Source organism: Panulirus ornatus, chromosome 12 (genome assembly GCF_036320965.1).
Source record: "Panulirus ornatus isolate Po-2019 chromosome 12, ASM3632096v1, whole genome shotgun sequence".
NCBI lineage: Eukaryota > Metazoa > Arthropoda > Malacostraca > Decapoda > Palinuridae > Panulirus > Panulirus ornatus.
The window spans coordinates 68269598-68288260 of NC_092235.1; the positions used below are offsets into that span (position 1 = coordinate 68269598).

Sequence of the window (18663 nt, forward strand, 5' to 3'; positions counted from 1 at the left end):
CATGGAGAGAATGAGTGAGGAAAGATTGACCAAGAGGATATATGTGTCGGAGGTGGAGGGAACGAGGAGAAGAGGGAGACCAAATTGGAGGTGGAAAGATGGAGTGAAAAGGATTTTGTGTGATCGGGGCCTGAACATGCAGGAGGGTGAAAGGAGGGCAAGGAATAGAGTGAATTGGAGCGATGTGGTATACAGGGGTTGACGTGCTGTCAGTGGATTGAATCAAGGCATGTGAAGCGTCCGGGGTAAACCATGGAAAGCTGTGTAGGTATGTATATTTGCGTGTGTGGACGTGTGTATGTACATGTGTATATACAATATATGTAAAAAGTAATAACACTTTATTTTTATGTCCATATATAAACCACAGTTTCCCGAGTGATTACGGGGGGCTCCTGGGGCAGGAAAGGAAGTCAAAGTAAGATTAACTGCACATGATATTCTATGTAATTAGTTGCAAACTGAAGTCTAATGGCTTTACCTGTTTTTTAAACTTTGAAGCAGTATTGGGGGAGTCTAACTTGCTTTTCACAAGTTGCAGCATATTTGGCTTCTTTTCTTGGGCCTTTATCAAAGCTTCACCAACTCGTAAAGTAGAATGGATTTCAGGGGCTCCATAAACTTCTGCTGCACTTTCTGGCAACAAATATGGCTGAGCATTGCCAACTTTCATCTGATATTTCCTATCATGGCAGACAAACTTTTTCTGCAGGGTAGCACTGGTTTTAACTTCATGTTTGCTTTTCACTCCAAGCGGGATCTTTTTCATCTTAGTATTTTCTAATACAATAGGTTGATCATCTGATCCTTTCCGTAACTTCTCTAATTTTTTGTTGCTTTGATCTTGGATTTTACCACTAAGGGTATCCACATGAGCATAAATGTGCCTCTCTCCTCCTTTTACAGCCTTCATATCTTTTTTCTGTGTCCACTTAAAAATGAGAGAACCAGCTTGTTATTGGTTACTGAACAGTTCTACAATTCCCTGATATATGTTATCATATCAATATCGATGAAATCCTGCCTGATGCTTCAACTGGATGAGTATGGCTGTAACAAAGAACCAGATTAAAAATTAGATAAGCTTCATGAACTATGAAAAATCTAATGTAATCAATAGTATATTTGGCTCTTCCCATAAATGAGTAAAAAAAAGCTTTAGATATAGAAAGAAAATGTGAAGAGAAAATAAAACAACTGCTGGGTTTGCCTGTTGAAAGAAATGAGAATTTTTATTAATTTCTATCTGCTTAGTGGGACAGTATAAAAGAATATCCTCACTGCTTCAAAAAAATATCAATAAATGCAAAAGACTAAATCATGATGGCTAGAACCATTACCAACCCCTCCCTTGTGATATAATAAGTGTGAATGTGAGAAAGTTTGGGTTTGACCTATGATTTTGGCCACAAACAAACTAAACACCCTCAGAACAAATACCAACACTAGAATCAGACAAGAAAAAGAATCTCCAGTATCCAAATGACAGTCCCCACAATCCAGTCTAAAATTCCACTCCACCAGACATACATCTAAAACCACACTCCCCTGACACGTAGGAGTTATACTTTCCCATCTGTGTTCTGGAACCAAGCATCAATCCAGCACTATATATACTAATTCATCACCCTCTCATAAACCCTCAAGCCTAAGATGCAACTCTGATGTCAAACACTTACTCTTGCCCAACAAAGACACATATATTACAAAACCACACTTCCTGACCTGTGGTCCTGCCCATTGAATTTGGCTTGCTTCCACAGTATTGTAAGAATGCCACATAAGAGGATCCTGAAGCAAGAAGACATAGGTAAAAATAGAATTAAATAGTTTAAGCAACTCAAAATAAGGTTTTTCCACAGCAAGAAGACATAGGTAAAATAGAAGAAAATAGTTTAAGCACCTCAAAGTAAGGTTTTCCCTCAGCATGACATAAGTAATGGCAAAATAGAAAATAATTCAAGCACCTCAAAATTAGGTTTTCCCACAATCTTTTGCATGTGTACCAAAGCTTACAGTACAATCCAGGGTTGTCATAAAAAGAATTTTGATGACATTATGCCTTGTACAAATTTGATGTCCCTCTTCTTTATTAATCATAATAGTTTTTAGCAGTTTTTCTATAAAAACCTGATAAAATTCCAGTTTAAGGGTACCTTGAAGCTAATTTTGGATTACCATCTTATTTGGTTTTGCAATGTATACTTATAGAGCATGATTTAGACTACTGTACTCTTTTTTCTTTAGTCGTTAATCATTAAGTTAATAGATGTGAAGCCTATAAAATCAAGAAAAACATGGGGATGTATACCACTACTTGTGAAACAATTCCAGAAATCAACAGAACTTAAGAAATCCTCACCTAACTTTCACTACTAACTGATATTTATCAAATTTTCAATATCATATGAAAGACTTGTGATTATCATCATCTCATGTTAAGAAGTTACCAGGAAATTTCTGCAGTCTATGTGTTAAAACATAAACTAAACAGGATCAGGATGAGGTAAATGGCATGGCTTGGGTCAGGCTGGAGCACTTCAAGTTAAGTTGGGCTGGACTTGGCTGTGATAAGGTTATTTATTCTACACTAACTACGAGGCTAACTTAGATACGACATATTGGAATACCTTGAAGTAACTGTTTAAAATAACTCCACATCATTATTAGCTTTGAATATTGTCTGATTATGTTCTGCAATGCTAGTGTAATGTTTGGAGAATATGAGTTATGGAGCAACATAAGAAACGTTACTGAACAGTATTACACAAGGTGATAGCAGTTAAGTACATCATGGAAAAAGTAGATTAATACAGTTAAGTATATCATGGAGAAACGTAGGTTAATTACAGTTAAGTACATCATGGAAAATGTAGATTAATCATTGTAAAAGTAGGTAATACAATTGTATAATCCCAAAAGAATCAAGAGAAATCTCACAAATTTCTCACTTTGAATAATGGAAACTGATGATACCAAAATTTCTGCAGATACTGATACTGAAATTGGTTATTAAAGTCAACATCAATGCCCTCAAAATTATGTTTTAAAAGTATGTCTTGTTATACTTTTATCTACTTCATACAAAGTTAAGAAATCTTTTGTAATTCAATGTTCACAAGAGTATGCTTTGCTTAGTGTAGGTGAAAAAAAAACAAAAAAAATAAATATAATCACTGATTTTGGACCATATCCAGTCTTAAAGATGGAATATGATATGGTTCATCAATTCAACAAGGCACTGAGGTTACTGTAGTCATGCACAAAAATGGTGACTATTAACTAAGAAAAAAAATATGATTTTTTTCCCCTCACTGGGCAATTTCAATGTAAATCTGACATATTTTCAATTTTTAGATGAGCTTGATTATCTTCATGCTGAAAGATCTAAAACAAGTTAAAAAAAAATGAATAACCTAGACCACTTACTGCATTACTATCAAAGATATGCCTTAAACTTCAGATCCTTTTGTAAATGTGCATTGGTACACTGATGGAATCAAACAATGTAGTTTTGTATACACCAAAGTATAACCATACATATCAATACAAAAAATCATTCATACTACAGAAAATAGAATTTGGCTCTAAATTTTTCAGTTAAATTTCAATTTTTTTTTTATTATCATTAATCATTATCTGTGCACAGTATCTACGTCTATCCAAATCTCTGATGCCTGTTCCCTCTGGGAACCCCCATCAAGGAGTGGAAATGGCAAAAGGGTCTCCACTTATTCCTGTCCTTACATGCCTTCCTCACAAACACCATTCCATGCATTCTTCCACCATTGCCCTCCCTCCCTCCAGTATTCTGTGTCACTGGACCAAATTCTACTAATACCAATATAAAGGGAAAAGTGGCTGATACCAATAAATTGGTAAATCACAAGTGGAATTGTAAGTACTTTGTTGTCGTCTCCTGCTGAGGATTGTATAGCCCCTCCAAGTGAGTGTTATTTGACATCCATGTCATGTTGATGTTGAATGTAACTAATATGATCTCAATTGAATTGTGAAAACGGATATACCTTAGGGTAATTTTCAACTTAGCTCTGCATTAATATCAACTTTGGGAAATGACTTCTTACTGGTACTTCACAAAATATGAAGGAATTACAGAAATACGTGAACAGCGTGATCCAGAACATTATGTTTTATTGCACATATGTACATCACCAGTAGTACACCCAGGAAAACATGTGGTATTTAATAAATGAAACAATTCAAAAAAAAAAGAACCTACAAATATAAAACATAATCTCCCTTGCATTCAATACCTTAATTTTCAATTATTAGGTGAAATAAAGTCATGAAAATACACCACGTTGTGCGGAATATCAAAAAACAGATGACAGTGATACTTTGCAAGACATAAATCTAATCTTGGTATATTTCTACCATTCTGGCCATTAGGTGAGGTTTATGAGGTTTATAGAGGTTCCCTATGGGCATTTCTCAGTTATTTTCTATGCGTTGCTTAACTCGTAAATTCAAGCTCGGCAAGCTACTCTAAATATTAACCCTAACGCTGTAGTTGTAATCACTCAATAACCAACTGCCATAGCGATGCAGAGGTATTCTAATCAATTACCAGACTTAACGAAGCTAATTCCCTTATCCCAGAATTAGATCATTGATAGAACCCTTCATATGGCTGGGAGGCGTCATTATATACCTCAGGTTTTACCTTTGTGCTCAAGGACTTGCCCTATGTTAATCTTCCTTTACAACACCCAGTAACATGAATAAATCTGCTTATAAACTTATGATTAAAAATTTCCATAGTAAATAGATGAATATATCTTACAACATAATATAGTTCGAAATCCGAAATTCAGATATCGCGGCATAACCTTCCTCACATGTCAACACTCCTCCTCCTCCTCACACCTCACGAATTTTCCTCAGCCAGAGCTGGAGAACACCGTGACGTCACAAACTAATTCGTTTTATATCTAGAGATTATAATGACAAAAGGCACACACACATATATATAAATATATATATATTTTTTTTTCACACTATTCGCCATTTCCCGCGATAGCGAGGTAGCGTTAAGAACAGAGGACGGCCTTTGAGGGAATATCCTTTCCTGGCCCCTTTCTCTGTTCCTTCTTTTGGAAAATTGAAAAAAAAAAAAAAAACGAGAGGGGAGGATTTCCAGCCGTTTCCATCGTTAGAGAGGTAGCGCCAGGAGCAAACGAAGCAATGACATTCGTTAACATCTACTCTACAGCTGCCACATACAATTCACTAAAGCAGGGCCCCTTATCCACAGTGCTTTCCACTGTTTTCTCCGACTGCTTTATATGTTGTGGTTCAGTTCCCTAACAGAACGTTGTCCCCCGTATTCCACATCACTGCAGCACACCACTATCCCTGTGGTTCCCAACTTTTCTCGACCTTGCCCCCCCCCCCCTCTCCACCAAACAAAGTTTGGAATGAGGATGTTCAGGATTGTTAGTTGACAGCAGCTACATGAGTGCGTCATGAAGGCACGCACAACACCTCCAACACGAAATGATAAAGATCAACAGTTTCTAGACCATTATCTCCCACGATCTTTAGAGATGACCAAACCACTGGAACCTTATCTCATTACTACACTGATAAAATCTCACACGATCCGTAACTGCCCTAACGAACAGCGGGGGATGTGATTCACCTGTGGACCCGTGGATGACAACAACAATGCGTCATGCAATATGTGAGACAAGCCAGGAATGTGAAGATGACGTCTTGGTATAACGTGGACACACCAGCCTATTTTCCTCTCACGGATAAACTGATAACCCTTGTCTGGACTGGGTCACTCATTCAGAGGTACACTGACTTAACGAACTCAAAGCAGTGCTTCGGCCGTTTCAAAACGTTTTAGTATTATTGGAAAATACCGAAGATTTACGAAGTACAGTATATCCTGCATAATTTGTTATACTGATCACCACTTCCCATTTACTTACACTTTTACAAGGTTTAGACAGTATTTTGACAACAAGAACATCCACAATTACGGCACTCATACGAATTTTTCACCCTGAAGTGTAAAAAAAGATATAATAATATCTTGAAACCCAAGCAGCGATTAAGGATAATGACCAGGAAATAGTTACTTTACGATCCTGTATTGTTTCATTTCATGATGTATTCTTAACCTACACCATCACTGTGTGATTCTCTCTAGAGGGACTGTACTAAGTGGAGGGATTGTACTAGTGGAGGGACTGTACTAGTGGAGGGACTGTACCAGTGGAGGGACTGTACTAGTGGAGGAACTTGGTACCTTCTCTCCGCCCGGATCATCATGTCATTTCCTAGGTATTCCCTAGAAGTCACACTAACTGACCCATGTTAATCTTATTTCTTTTATAATATACACCTACCTACGTACCACTACCATAACCACTACCTTTACAAACTGTTAATTCAGCAGAGGAATATCTTATACAGTCACCCATGCAAAATACTTGCCATAGAGGAGGACACATATTAATGGTTAATGATAAAGCTAACATCCGTGTGAAACTCATCAAGAATATTATTACTCTTGATGTCATGGCTGAAACACTATCAAATGCCTTTTCTTTTTGTTGCGCTTTACTGTATGAATATAATACATACAGGATCAGTTGTACGGGTGTTTCGTAAAATTAGTTTCTGAATGAGAGCTGTTCGTGCAGGGTGTCAGCTTTCTCTACTGCAGGGAAGGTTCACAAAAACAGAAATCTGTACATCATCAGCTCTGGTGGTACACTGAACATTATGTTTCTCTCTCTCGTGAAAGTGTGGACGGTACATTGTCCTACTGCGATACAGGTCACACAGCTCGGCAATCTATATGATTCGCTCATTTGTTCGAGAACTGCACAAGACAAAAACATCTTCCGAAGGGCCTCAATGTAAGGTGAAAATTCATTACAAAAAAAAAAAAAGAGTAGGCGGCGGGCTTCATGCGTGCTCCGTGCATCTACCCTGTGTTTGGGAAGCATCAGTAACACAGGTAACACACCCGACACATGTATGACACCACTTGACCACCACAAGATGACTCTTGCATATGATGACCTTCTCTTTGACCTGACCTTTAAGGGTTAGGTGAGAGGCTATATCATCATACGGGAGGGTCATATAGTAATGGTCAGGAGGTTAAGAACCAACCTACCCGGACTGGTTCACTACTGTGTAAGTTAACGAATGATTTCACGATCAGTGTTTACCTGGCACAACACCACAGTCATATGGACAAGTATGGTACTGAGCCTCATCTATTGTAAGATAATGAGGCTCTCCCATCCAGCATCTACTCTGTGATTATTCGTGGGTAAGAGATGAGTTCCTCTGCGAGAGGAAGGATTACTTTGATCATCTCTTCTTATCTGATACCAAACTGTGTGTCTTGGACGTGACGTGTTTGGAGCAACTTGTGAGCAAGTCAGAACTGGTGCGAATATCTGTTGTACAGTGCATGAGACTGTGCTCTCCGGGATGATGATCCAGCCTTAACCCTCCCCCGTATCATCCTACACTGTGATATATTTCATACTCCCATCCATACCCTTCTCTCTGTATCATCCTACACTGATATATGTCATACTCCCACCCATACCCTCCCCTGTATCATCCTACACTATGATATATATCATACTCCCTCCCATACCAGCACCTGTATCATCCTACACTATGATATATATCATACTCCCAACCATACCAGCCCCTGTATCATCCTACACTATGATATATATCATACTCCCAACCATACCCTCCCATGTATCATCCTACACTGTGTTATGCACCAGGAATAGTCAATAATGTACAAGTCATCAGTAAGAGAAAGGTGACCACATGACCGTCATGAACTCGGTTCTTATCCTAGAAAAATCAGTTTTCGTAGTGGTGTGTGAGGGAGGGGCGCGGGTGAGGCCAGTATGCTACACGTGCCTCGCTGTCGCAGGTCCTCACTCACTCACTCACTCACACACTCCGCCTCCCGCCCGTCTGTGCGCGGCATGTGACAGCTTTGGGATGTAGCTGCTGTAGGGGCCATGGTGACTAGCACGGCAGATGGTTGACACAAACCAGGTGGAGGTGTAGCAGGCGGGTGTGGCCAACATACGACACGGGTCCACGTGGGCCGATAGTATACAACACATACACGTAAACACTAACCCTCACTCGGTGGATACCTGAGTGTAAATTGCTACACCCAATAACACCTGTTCTGACACTAACACCTGCTTGTGTTCCCATACCAACACCTGCCCGTATTCATACATCACCAGTAGCAGGTGTTTACACCGTCCTGTCAACAGGTGCGGGTGTTCTGACACCAATATTACGTGGTCAGCCAAGCTGCCACCCAGCCAGCAGTAGCATGCAACACTGGACGCTTCACTTACAGCTAGACGGTCTGATCTGTGTTGATGTATGGCTCTGAACCACAGCCCTGTCCTGCTACAGGCTGTGTGGTGGTGCAGGCTCTGCAAAGGTGCAGGCTGTGTGGTGGCGCAGGATGTGATGGTGCAAGCTGTGCGGTGGTGGTGCAAGCCGTGTGGTGGAGCAGGATGTGTGGTGGTGGTGCATGATGTGTGGTGGTGCTGCAGGATGTGTGGTGGTGCTGCAGGATGTGTGGTGGTAAAGCTGTGTGGTGGAGCAGTATGTGTGGTGGTGGAGCAGGATGTGTGGTGGTGCTGCAGGATGTGTGGTGGTGAAGCTGTGTGGTGGAGCAGTATGTGTGGTGGTGGAGCAGGATGTGTGGTGGTGGTGCAGGATGTGTGGTGGTGCAGGTACTGATGCAGGTTGTGTGGTGGTGGTGGTGTGGTTATGGAGGTGGTGTGGTGTTGGAGGGGTGGGTCAGGTGTGGGCTGGGGTACTGCAGCCAGGGGTTGAGGTCTGGCCTCCCTGGTGGTGGGCTGGGCAGGTGCTCCTCTGTGTCACACCCACGCCACCGTCAGGTCTTCCTCAGGGTGACCACCATCAACACCGTCACCACAGGGTATGACGCCCCCAAACCTTCTCCGGGAATGGAAGACAAAGACACATAGTAAACGTGTGTGTGTGTGTGTGTGTGTGTGTGTGTGTGTGTGTGTGTGTGTGTGTGTGTGAGTTCGTGCGTGCGTCGTCTTGTTCCCTGTGTAAAGTAGGATGCGACACACTTACTGCCGTGATTCACACTGTGGCGTTGCCACACCTCACACTACGCTAGTCACCAGTGGTGCCGCCGCTGCGTCTTGACGACAAGAAATTGCGTAACGCAATGAAGCAGTTTAGCCCCCACGTTGATAAGTGTCACGTCCCACTTCCCTCTGATGGTTCCTGTGGCCAGCTACGTCATCAGCCATCGTCGCCCTCCCACTCACCACCATCACCATCCACAGTCAGGGTGATCGTCATACAGAAATGCTATCGTTGAATTATGAATGACTTGTGGCGTACAGGCGGCTGATGTAGGGTGAGCCGTCCCTCCGTACACAGCGGCCAGCCCTGCTGGTCCTGCTCTCTCACAGTCGTGGTCATCCTGCAGCCACGTCGTACCCCACAGCCTGCTGGTGGCGGTGGTGGTGCAGGGAGGCGGCGGGTCCTGGCGACGTGAGCGGCTTGACCTTCGTCTTGGGTATTCAGTAAAGATACGCTCATGATGGTGGTGGCGGGAGACACCACACACTTGTGGACAGCCCCAGCACGAAGGCCAGTTGGACAACGGTGAAATCAACAGGTAAATTCTGGATCCATACATCGGAACCGAGACACTGGGGCTCAGCACTTCCCGAACTGACCCAAGCTGAACCGCGGGAGTAAATATGCCGCCAACCCTGGCTATCATTCTTACCTGCAGACGTCTCCGGCCAACTTGTTCCCTGGTGGCGGCACTTCTCACGACTGGTTAACGAGGAAGTAACAGAGAGACGTAACCCTCACACCAACCATAGCTACGGGAGAGGGACTACTTCAGGAGTGTTACCGTACTCCGCCTGAATGAGGTTCACCTTTGGTGAGGCTAACCAGAGGAGAGTCTCGACAGAGAACTTCTCACTTCCTTCGCTCTGGGGGAAGCACATACCTGGCCTATATAAGCCTTCGGGTAAGAGCGGACCATATCTTACACAATCGTCCCTGAGCAATTATAAATAAATAAATATATCAATAATGAACCTTCAGCAATATAAGGAGAAATGCAGAATTCTCCTACTCGGGGAAAAAATGGTTCAGTTCAGCGTGTCGCGAGGGAGTCAGACGATGTTTGGTAACGGAGGGATATGGCGAGAGGAGAACAGCAGAGGAAGAAGAAAAAAAAAAAAGGTATGTGTCAGTAGCAGACGCAAGATGGTCAGGCAAAGCAGGATATAATGTGCAGCAAGATGTGCCAGCAGCCACAGCAGCAGCAGCTACAGACCATCTTCAAGATTACCGGGAGGCAGGAACACCCAGGGAAGTGCAGGGGAGTCTTGAGTACCACACAGTGGAGAGGGGCGATGACTATCCTGTGCATTTACCACGAGCGACCGGTCAGTCAGGGGAGAGATAGCACCACTCAGGTGGAGGTTCCTGGAATGGCAGTCAGGGGAGAGATGAGGGGGTGGGGGGGGGACAGGACTCACGTAGGGGTTCCTGGAATGGAGGAAGTGAAGGTTAATTTCCACAGTGTACTCACAGTGGAAGACACGTTACCCCCCACCTGAATAAGTGAACAGGACGAGATGTGATGAGGGAACCTGGCCCTGACGGTAGATCTCCTCACGTATTCAAGTAGCGTCCACAAACAATCGGACGGACATGTGTATGATGAACTGGGATCGCTACCAAGCTGCTGGAATATGAAAGAACTGTGGCTAGTTGCAGGAAGAGCAACAGAAAATATAGTTAAGTACAAGGCTGACCCAGTGTTAACAGTACAAGGCTGACCCAGTGTTAACAGTACAAGGCTGACCCAGTGTTAACAGTACAAGGCTGACCCAGTGTTAACAGTACAAGCCTGACCCAGTGTTAACAGTACAAGCCTGACCCAGTGTTAATAGTACAAGCCTGACCCAGTGTTAACAGTACAAGCCTGACCCAGTGTTAACAGTACAAGCCTGACCCAGTGTTAACAGTACAAGCCTGACCCAGTGTCAACAGTACAAGCCTGACTCACTGTCAACAGCATCTGTAATCAATTGTGAAGAGACCATGGGAGGACCACAAGTCAGTGAGGAAGTCTTGCGTTACAGATGTGGTCTACTGCAGGAGGGATCAGCCAGCTTAAATAATGGGAAAAATAGGAAAAGGAAATTGTGTATATAAATCCAGTGTTTATAGGTTACCAGAAATGAAAGACAAGCAGGTATGTGTGTGTGAGGATCTGTAAGAATTCTCGTTAGACCGTTACGTATGGCTAAACGGTCGAGGGATTGGGAGGCAGATGTGAGGTTCCGTTGTCTAAGTAAAAGTAACCAGCGGTGGACTCAGGTTCATAAACTATGTAAATGACTAACCAGAAGGACCCGGATGATATGGATGTTTGCGGAAGAAGCTGAGGTTATAAGAGAAAGTAGCCAAAATTACGACCATCCACGAGGAAGACAGGCGGGCGGGCTGCTGCACTCCTAGACCAACGGTGATGAAGACGCAACACACTGTAATGAGGACAGGATATGACCATCGCTTTACAAACAGGAAATTGCAGGAATCTACTCGTGAATGGGAAAGACTGACACTTTCAGGTTATTGCTGGAATAGTAAATTCTCGGCACTGTCAGTGAGGTCAAATGATTTCGTCGACGTCAAAACACGGAAGAAGAAATGTTGTAGCGAAATAAAATTCGTAACGTCTCTCATCCACATTACGCATCATCTTGCTCACGTCGCTTTGGCACAGAGGTAGAGCTGCTAGAGAAGGTGCAGAGGTGGCCAGTATGACCTGCACGTGAAGTGACGTATGCGAGCGACGACATCAGACCTCCTAACCTTGCCCACATCCTGCGGTGTGTCTCCTTCAGTAGACAGAGGATACCAACCCTGTGGGTGAGCCAGGCCACAGGGGCCGCTCACCTGCAGTTCCGGGGCACGTGGCGGCCCAACCCTGTGGGTGAGCCAGGCCACAGGGGCCGCTCACTTGCAGGTCCGGGGCACGTGATGGCGGCCGACCCACACCAGGACCTTCCTGCTGCGCCCTCGTCAGGCTTCAGGGAAATACTTTCCTTCATCTGATGCAACGCCCACGTCTTATGTGGGGGCGCCACCACCATCTTCCGCAGGGGATCACTTTTACTGGGGTGCAGGGCCTGCCTCCCCAGGGCGGCTGTTGTCACGGCCTACTTGCCCCCTCCCACGGAACCCCTCACCCCACAGCTTCTCCCACCCTACATGTGCTCTCCCACCTCTGCTTCTACCTTAACACCTTCCCCTCTTGTGACTCCCACCTCACGTACGGAGGCTTACTCCTGCCACACCTGGCTTACATCAACACCCCCACGTGGGTCCTGCCACACCTGGCTTACATCAACACCCCCACGTGGGTCCTGCCACACCTGGGTTACATCAACACCCCCACGTGGGTCCCGCCACACCTGGCTTACATCAACATCCCCACGTGGGTCCTGCCACACCTGGGTTACATCAACACCCTACGTGGGTCCTGCCACGCCTGGGTTACATCAACACCCCCATGTGGGTCCTGCCACGCCTGGGTTACATCAACACCCCCACGTAGGTCCTGCCACACCCAGGGGGACAGATGATAGCAACGGGTGGAAGTGTTTGCTGGTCTTGGCTCCATGTTTGGCAGATGGTGTCATAACTCCGTAAACACGACAGTACGGCCCTTGGGTATAATGGCGTGACCTTTGACATGACCAGTAAGGGTCATGTCAAAGGTCAGACTATCATACTCGAGGGTCGTATGGTCGTCGTTAATGCTCAGGGGTCAAGTTATGAGAAGTGTGTGTGTGTGTGTGTGTGTGTGTGTGTGTGTGTGTGTGTGTGTGTGTGTGTGTCAGGAAGCTGGTCCTCCGCTACAGAACTGATCAGTGGTCATGTTTTTCATTCTGGATATAGTGGTGTACCAGCCTCACTCAGTCACCAGGCGGTGTGGCAAAGATGACACCATGTCAACTGGCATGCGACACGCGTACAACACCCACATCAACACCCTCCACGACACCCACATCAACACCCTCCACCACACCCACATCAACACCCTCCACGACACCCACATCAACACCCTGCATGACACCCACATCAACACCCTCCACGACACCCACATCAACACCCTGCATGACACCCACATCAACACCCTCTACGACACCCACATCAACACCCTGCATGACACCCACATCAACACCCTCCACCACACCCACATCCACACCCTGCATGACACCCACATCAACACCCTGCATGACACCCACATCAACACCCTCCACCACACCCACATCCACACCCTGCATGACACCCACATCAACACCCTCCTCAACACCCACATCCACACCCTGCATGACACCCACATCCACACCCTCCATATTACCCACTTCAAACGTGTGACATTTTCCCTCTCCTCATTACCGGAGAGAGTAATGAGTCATTATGAGTAAAGAGTAGGTTCTGGTGTAGGTAATGAGACGTACTCTCACTAGCGTGTGTTCTACGCTGATCTTCAACAGGAATTCCTTCCTGCTTTCTGATTCCCGGCTCAGATCATGAGGCGCACCTCGCCTGCTGTGGTTCCTGCACCCTCCCGGCACGGTTCCCCGAGTTCCCTCCACATTGTCTCCTATGCATTTCTGTCTGTGTGGCACACTGGTCTCCACACCCCAGGAGGCACTAGTGAGGGATGAAGACATCATGATCAGAGGTTCTTACCTCAGAAGATGCATCAACAGGAAGGTTGTAAGTGTGTGGAGGTTGTGTGTGTGTGGTGATACAAGAGTCATGCCGGTACGAGGGCAGAGCCAACAGTCACACCTCCCGCCACTTGCTCACGAATAATCATTTCCATTTTCTTGCTGTTAATACTGATGATGATGATGGTCGGGTCTACACGTCTGCACGAGGGTGGCTCACATCACATCCTAGGCCACACAGAGGAACATCACATCCTAGGCCACACAGAGGAACATCACATGCTAGGCCACACAGAGGAACATCACATCCTAGGCCACACAGAGGAACATCACATGCTAGGCCACACAGAGGAACATCCAACACTGTGATTTAGAGTTAGAGGCTCAGAGTGCAGGTAGTGTGAGGGTCACACCACTGCTGGAGGACGGGGGATCACTACCTGGGTCTTGTTGAAGTCTCCCGTCGTGGACGATGTCTTCCTCCATGACGGGTCCTGACTTGGGTCCAGCCGGGTCCGCCTGACCTGCGTCCAGCCGGGTCCTGACCTGGGTCCAGCTGGGTCCTGACCTGGGTCCAGACTGTGTCCAGCCGACCCGCGACACTCCCTCCCTCCCACAACCGTGACATTCCAGTACATTATGGAGTATCTCCCACGCTTAAACCGCCCACCCCACACGTTCTGCCCCTCTCCCACATGTCTGGCTCCCATCCCACAGCCCTGGGATGGCTCCCATCCCACCCCAGTCAACGCTCATAAGCACCCCCTCCCTCGCCCACAGTTGTGACCTCCTCCCACAGTCCTACCTCCCCACCTACAACGCTGCCTTCCTCCCCACATTCCTAACCCGTTTCCACAGTCTTAACTCCCACGCACGGCTCTGACCTCCATCCACACCCCTCCCGCCCTCACACGCCCCCCTCCCTCCTCCCACGCTCTTGACATCCACCCACTTTTCTGACCCCCTCACCCACAGCCCTGACGTCCACCCACATACATGATCCCTGCCCACATTTCTTGAGGAAGGAGGCAGGGTGCAAAGCAAGGGAGCTAGCGGGGAGGGAGGGAGGGTGTGGGGAGCAGTGAGGGAGGCAGTGAGGGAGGAGTGGTGTGAGGCAGGAAGGGAGGCAGGGAGTAGACTGTAGAACAAATAAAGTGGCAGGTAGGGAAGGAAGCAGGGTGCAGGAAGGGTATGAGACATATTGTGGGGCAGGGTGGGTGGCAGGGGTATGGTGGGTGGGTGGGTGGGTGGCAGAGGTGCAGGTAACTGTAGTCACCATCTGTCACGCGCCGCGACCTTGTTTCGCTGTGCAGTGCTGGAAAATAGACCATGGCTGCAGTACACCCACCACAACACCCGACACAGTATCATCACTAATATCTTGATGGGCCGTTCTTAGATAGGCCAGTATATCATCAATAATATACCTCAGATGCCGGTATCAACAGCGAGACCAATGCATTCAAGCGAGGTACATAGTGAGGAGCAACGCTGGGATATACCATGTCAGCGTGGAGGCATTAATGGCGTATCTGGGGAGGCCGCTGACCGTAAGAGGCGGATGTGGGGCCCCCAATAAAGACAATGACATAATTACGCTCCCTCACTTGAACCATCATCACTGCACCACACATCTACCACAAACACCACCCGCCGCTACGCACTACCACATGCAACCGGGAATTTCAGTCGTGAGTCGTGACCAAGAAATACTTCGTTTCAGAAAGAAAAAAAAAAATAAAAAGTTCTAACGCGATTCTGGTTCTGTTGAAATTCAATTTACTTAAGCATACGTCAGTATTCAATTATATGACTCCATCTTTTTATTATGCTAAACTGCAAGGCTATAGTGAAGTGGTAGACCCGAGCAAATCACTAGCCAAGCTACAAACGATGGTCCCGTTTTCTTCTTGGCCCACTTGCCTCCCGCGTTGAAAACAGTGTTACCAAGGACCCGTGCGCCTGAACCCTCATGTTTATTCTTCACTCATTTAATCCAGCTATAAGATGTGGATCAATTATGATGGATAATAAATCGGGTCATTTATATAGAATTAATACCAATAGTCTCAAGGGGTGAGTGTGAAAAAAGTAAGACGATTTACAAGTCAGTGGCGATGGCGGGAGTTGGCTACAGTGTGGACGCCTAACGGGAAGCAGCTCTTGCGTCACTGAGGAGCACCCTGGGCGTGACTATCGCCTTGCGCACGGCTGCCTCCCCAACCTTGTTTCACATGTGTGTCACCTTCTGGAAAATTATTCCTCTTCCGGATATCCAGAACCACTACTCTGGAACATTAAACATGCGCTACGGGTGATACATTATTACTCCTGTGGCTCACAACGTCTGGATAGATTCATATTAATTGAAACATGAACAAACATGACTTATATAGGTCATATATGAAACTTACTTTGCGTGAATAACAATGGAACCAGATGGAACCATCTATACAGCACGAGGCGACATTTTCCAAATTATAATCATGTTCACTCAAGACTAATATCACCACCCAGTGAACCATTACATCTAGTGAACCATCAAATTCAGTGAACTATCACAAGCAGCGAACCTTCACAAACAGTGAACAATTACATCTAGTGAACCATCACAAACAGTGAACCATTACATCCAGTGAACCATCACAAACAGTGAACCATCACAGTAAACCATCATATCCAGTGAATCATCACACAAAAGTGATCCATCACATCCAGTGAACCATCACAAACACTACACCATCACATCCAGTGAACCATCACAAACACTACACCATCACATCCAGTGAACCATCACAAACACTACACCATCACATCCAGTGAACCATCACAAACACTACACCATCACATCCAGTGAACCATCACAAACACTACACCATCACATCCAGTGAACCATCACAAACACTACACCATCACATCCAGTGAACCATCACAAACACTACACCATCACATCCAGTGAAGCATCACAAACACTACACCATCACATCCAGTGAACCATCACAAACACTACACCATCACATCCAGTGAACCATCACAAACACTACACCATCACATCCAGTGAACCATCACACCCGTGACCCATCATACAAAAGTGAACCATCACATCTGGTGAACCATTACTCAAGTAAACCATCACAGTGAACCATCACATCCAGCGAACAAATTCTAATGAAATATATGAAGCATTTCATCGTAAAATAATAATAAAAAAAACTTTTTCTGGAATTAAACTCGAGAGCCAATTGTGATGAACCAGTTATCAAACCAAGTTATAATTACTGAATATCTACTGAACTAAATCTAATGAAAAATATGAAATATGTCTACCACATCTCACGATACCATGTGAAACACCACTAAGAAAGCCTAAGGAATAGAATGAACTATATTGAAACATTTCATGAACCATACTTTATATGATAGATATGAGAATCCACGTCTCATGAACCACATCCAGTGAGCATCTCATGATCCATTTTCGGTGTACCACATCTCATAACCACACCCGGTGAATCACATCTCATGAACCACGAGACAAAAAGTGAAATAAGGCGTGTCATGAGCCACGTGTCATGAACACCGTGCTGGATGACTCACTATCTCTGAACCATCCATAATGGTCAGTATCGAATGAACTCCATTTCCTGAACCCTATCCAGTGAAGCACGCGAAGCAACAGGGTGTTGGTGCTCTATGAACTGAAACCACACCAAACGAGCCGGAACGAGCCTTGAGCACCACAGCACAACCCTTTGGTATAATGGTTCGTAACGCCCTATTCAAGGGTCATACCGTAGTGCTCAAAGGTCGTTAAGGGTGGTTTGAGACGGCACAGACGTTAGCGAGGCAGCTTTAAGAACAGACGACTGAGCCTTAGAGGGAATATCCTCACTTGGCCTCCTTCTCTGTTCATATTTTTTTTGAAAAAAAAAAAAAAAAACTGGAGAGGAAAAACCAGCCCCTAGCCCCCTTACCTTTAAGTCGCCTTCTATGACATGCGGGGATTTATATATATATATATATATATATATATATATATATATATATATATATATATATATACTACTACTTCATACTATTCGCCATATATATATATATATATATATATATATATATATATATATATATATATATATATATATATATATATATCCTCGCCTAAGCCAGGTACCTATTTTATTGACCAACCTTTAGGGGTGGATGAACAGCTGGGTTGACTGTGGGCCGACTGCCGCTACCAGGATTCGAACCTGCTCCACGCGACTCGTTTATCCTTACTACATGTATGGGTTAGGAAGCAAGAACGCAGTCACATAAGGAAAAGCCTCGATTTAAGGGAGTGCCACATTTCCCTGCTCCTGTATACAGCGCGCGCTCTTGAACACGCAGAAGCCCATTAAAGGCGTCCTGGGGTTGCAAAATTAGCCATTCTCTCTCTCTCTCTCTCTCTCTCTCTCTCTCTCTCTCTCTCTCTCTCTCTCTCTCTCTCTAAATCAATGGGGAGGGAGGAAGGAACAGGGTGGGAGCGGGAGGGGAAGAGCGAAGAAGTGACGCGGCACGAGGAACAGTACACAGTAACCCCTTGACCACGGCGCTACGCCCTGACCTTAGACCTGTCCCTCACCGGCCGGGTCTTGGGCCACCTCATCACACCCATGTTCGTGCTCATGGGGTTAATGGGTGGACGGCCCCACACATGACGCTGAGGGATGCCTGGCACCGCACCACGTGCACCTTCCTGAAGTGCTGGTGGGCAAGTGTGGCCAGGACCACACGTCCCCTCACGTGGTTGGTTCGTCGCGTGAGGGACGCGCACCAGCTCCTCACCTGCCACGTAGGGCTGACCGACACA

At 45.5% G+C, this 18663-nt stretch overlaps 1 protein-coding gene across 9 annotated transcripts in view; it reads right to left on the minus strand.

The window, feature by feature from the left end:
• Positions 1 to 18663, minus strand: part of LOC139752192 (uncharacterized) — a 277547-nt gene that overhangs the window by 114644 nt on the left and 144240 nt on the right. For 6 of the 9 annotated variants that reach the window (XM_071668178.1, XM_071668177.1, XM_071668179.1 and 3 more), the window contains exons 1-2: positions 4808 to 4904; positions 482 to 1050 (exon numbers count right to left, since the gene is read on the minus strand). In XM_071668178.1, coding sequence (XP_071524279.1) covers positions 482 to 913 — 432 coding nt within the window. In that variant the 5' untranslated portion in view covers positions 914 to 1050; positions 4808 to 4904. Of the gene's footprint in view, positions 1 to 481; positions 1051 to 4807; positions 4905 to 18663 lie in introns of those variants that run through there. The other 3 variants (XM_071668174.1, XM_071668175.1, XM_071668173.1) reach the window with 1 other exon arrangement.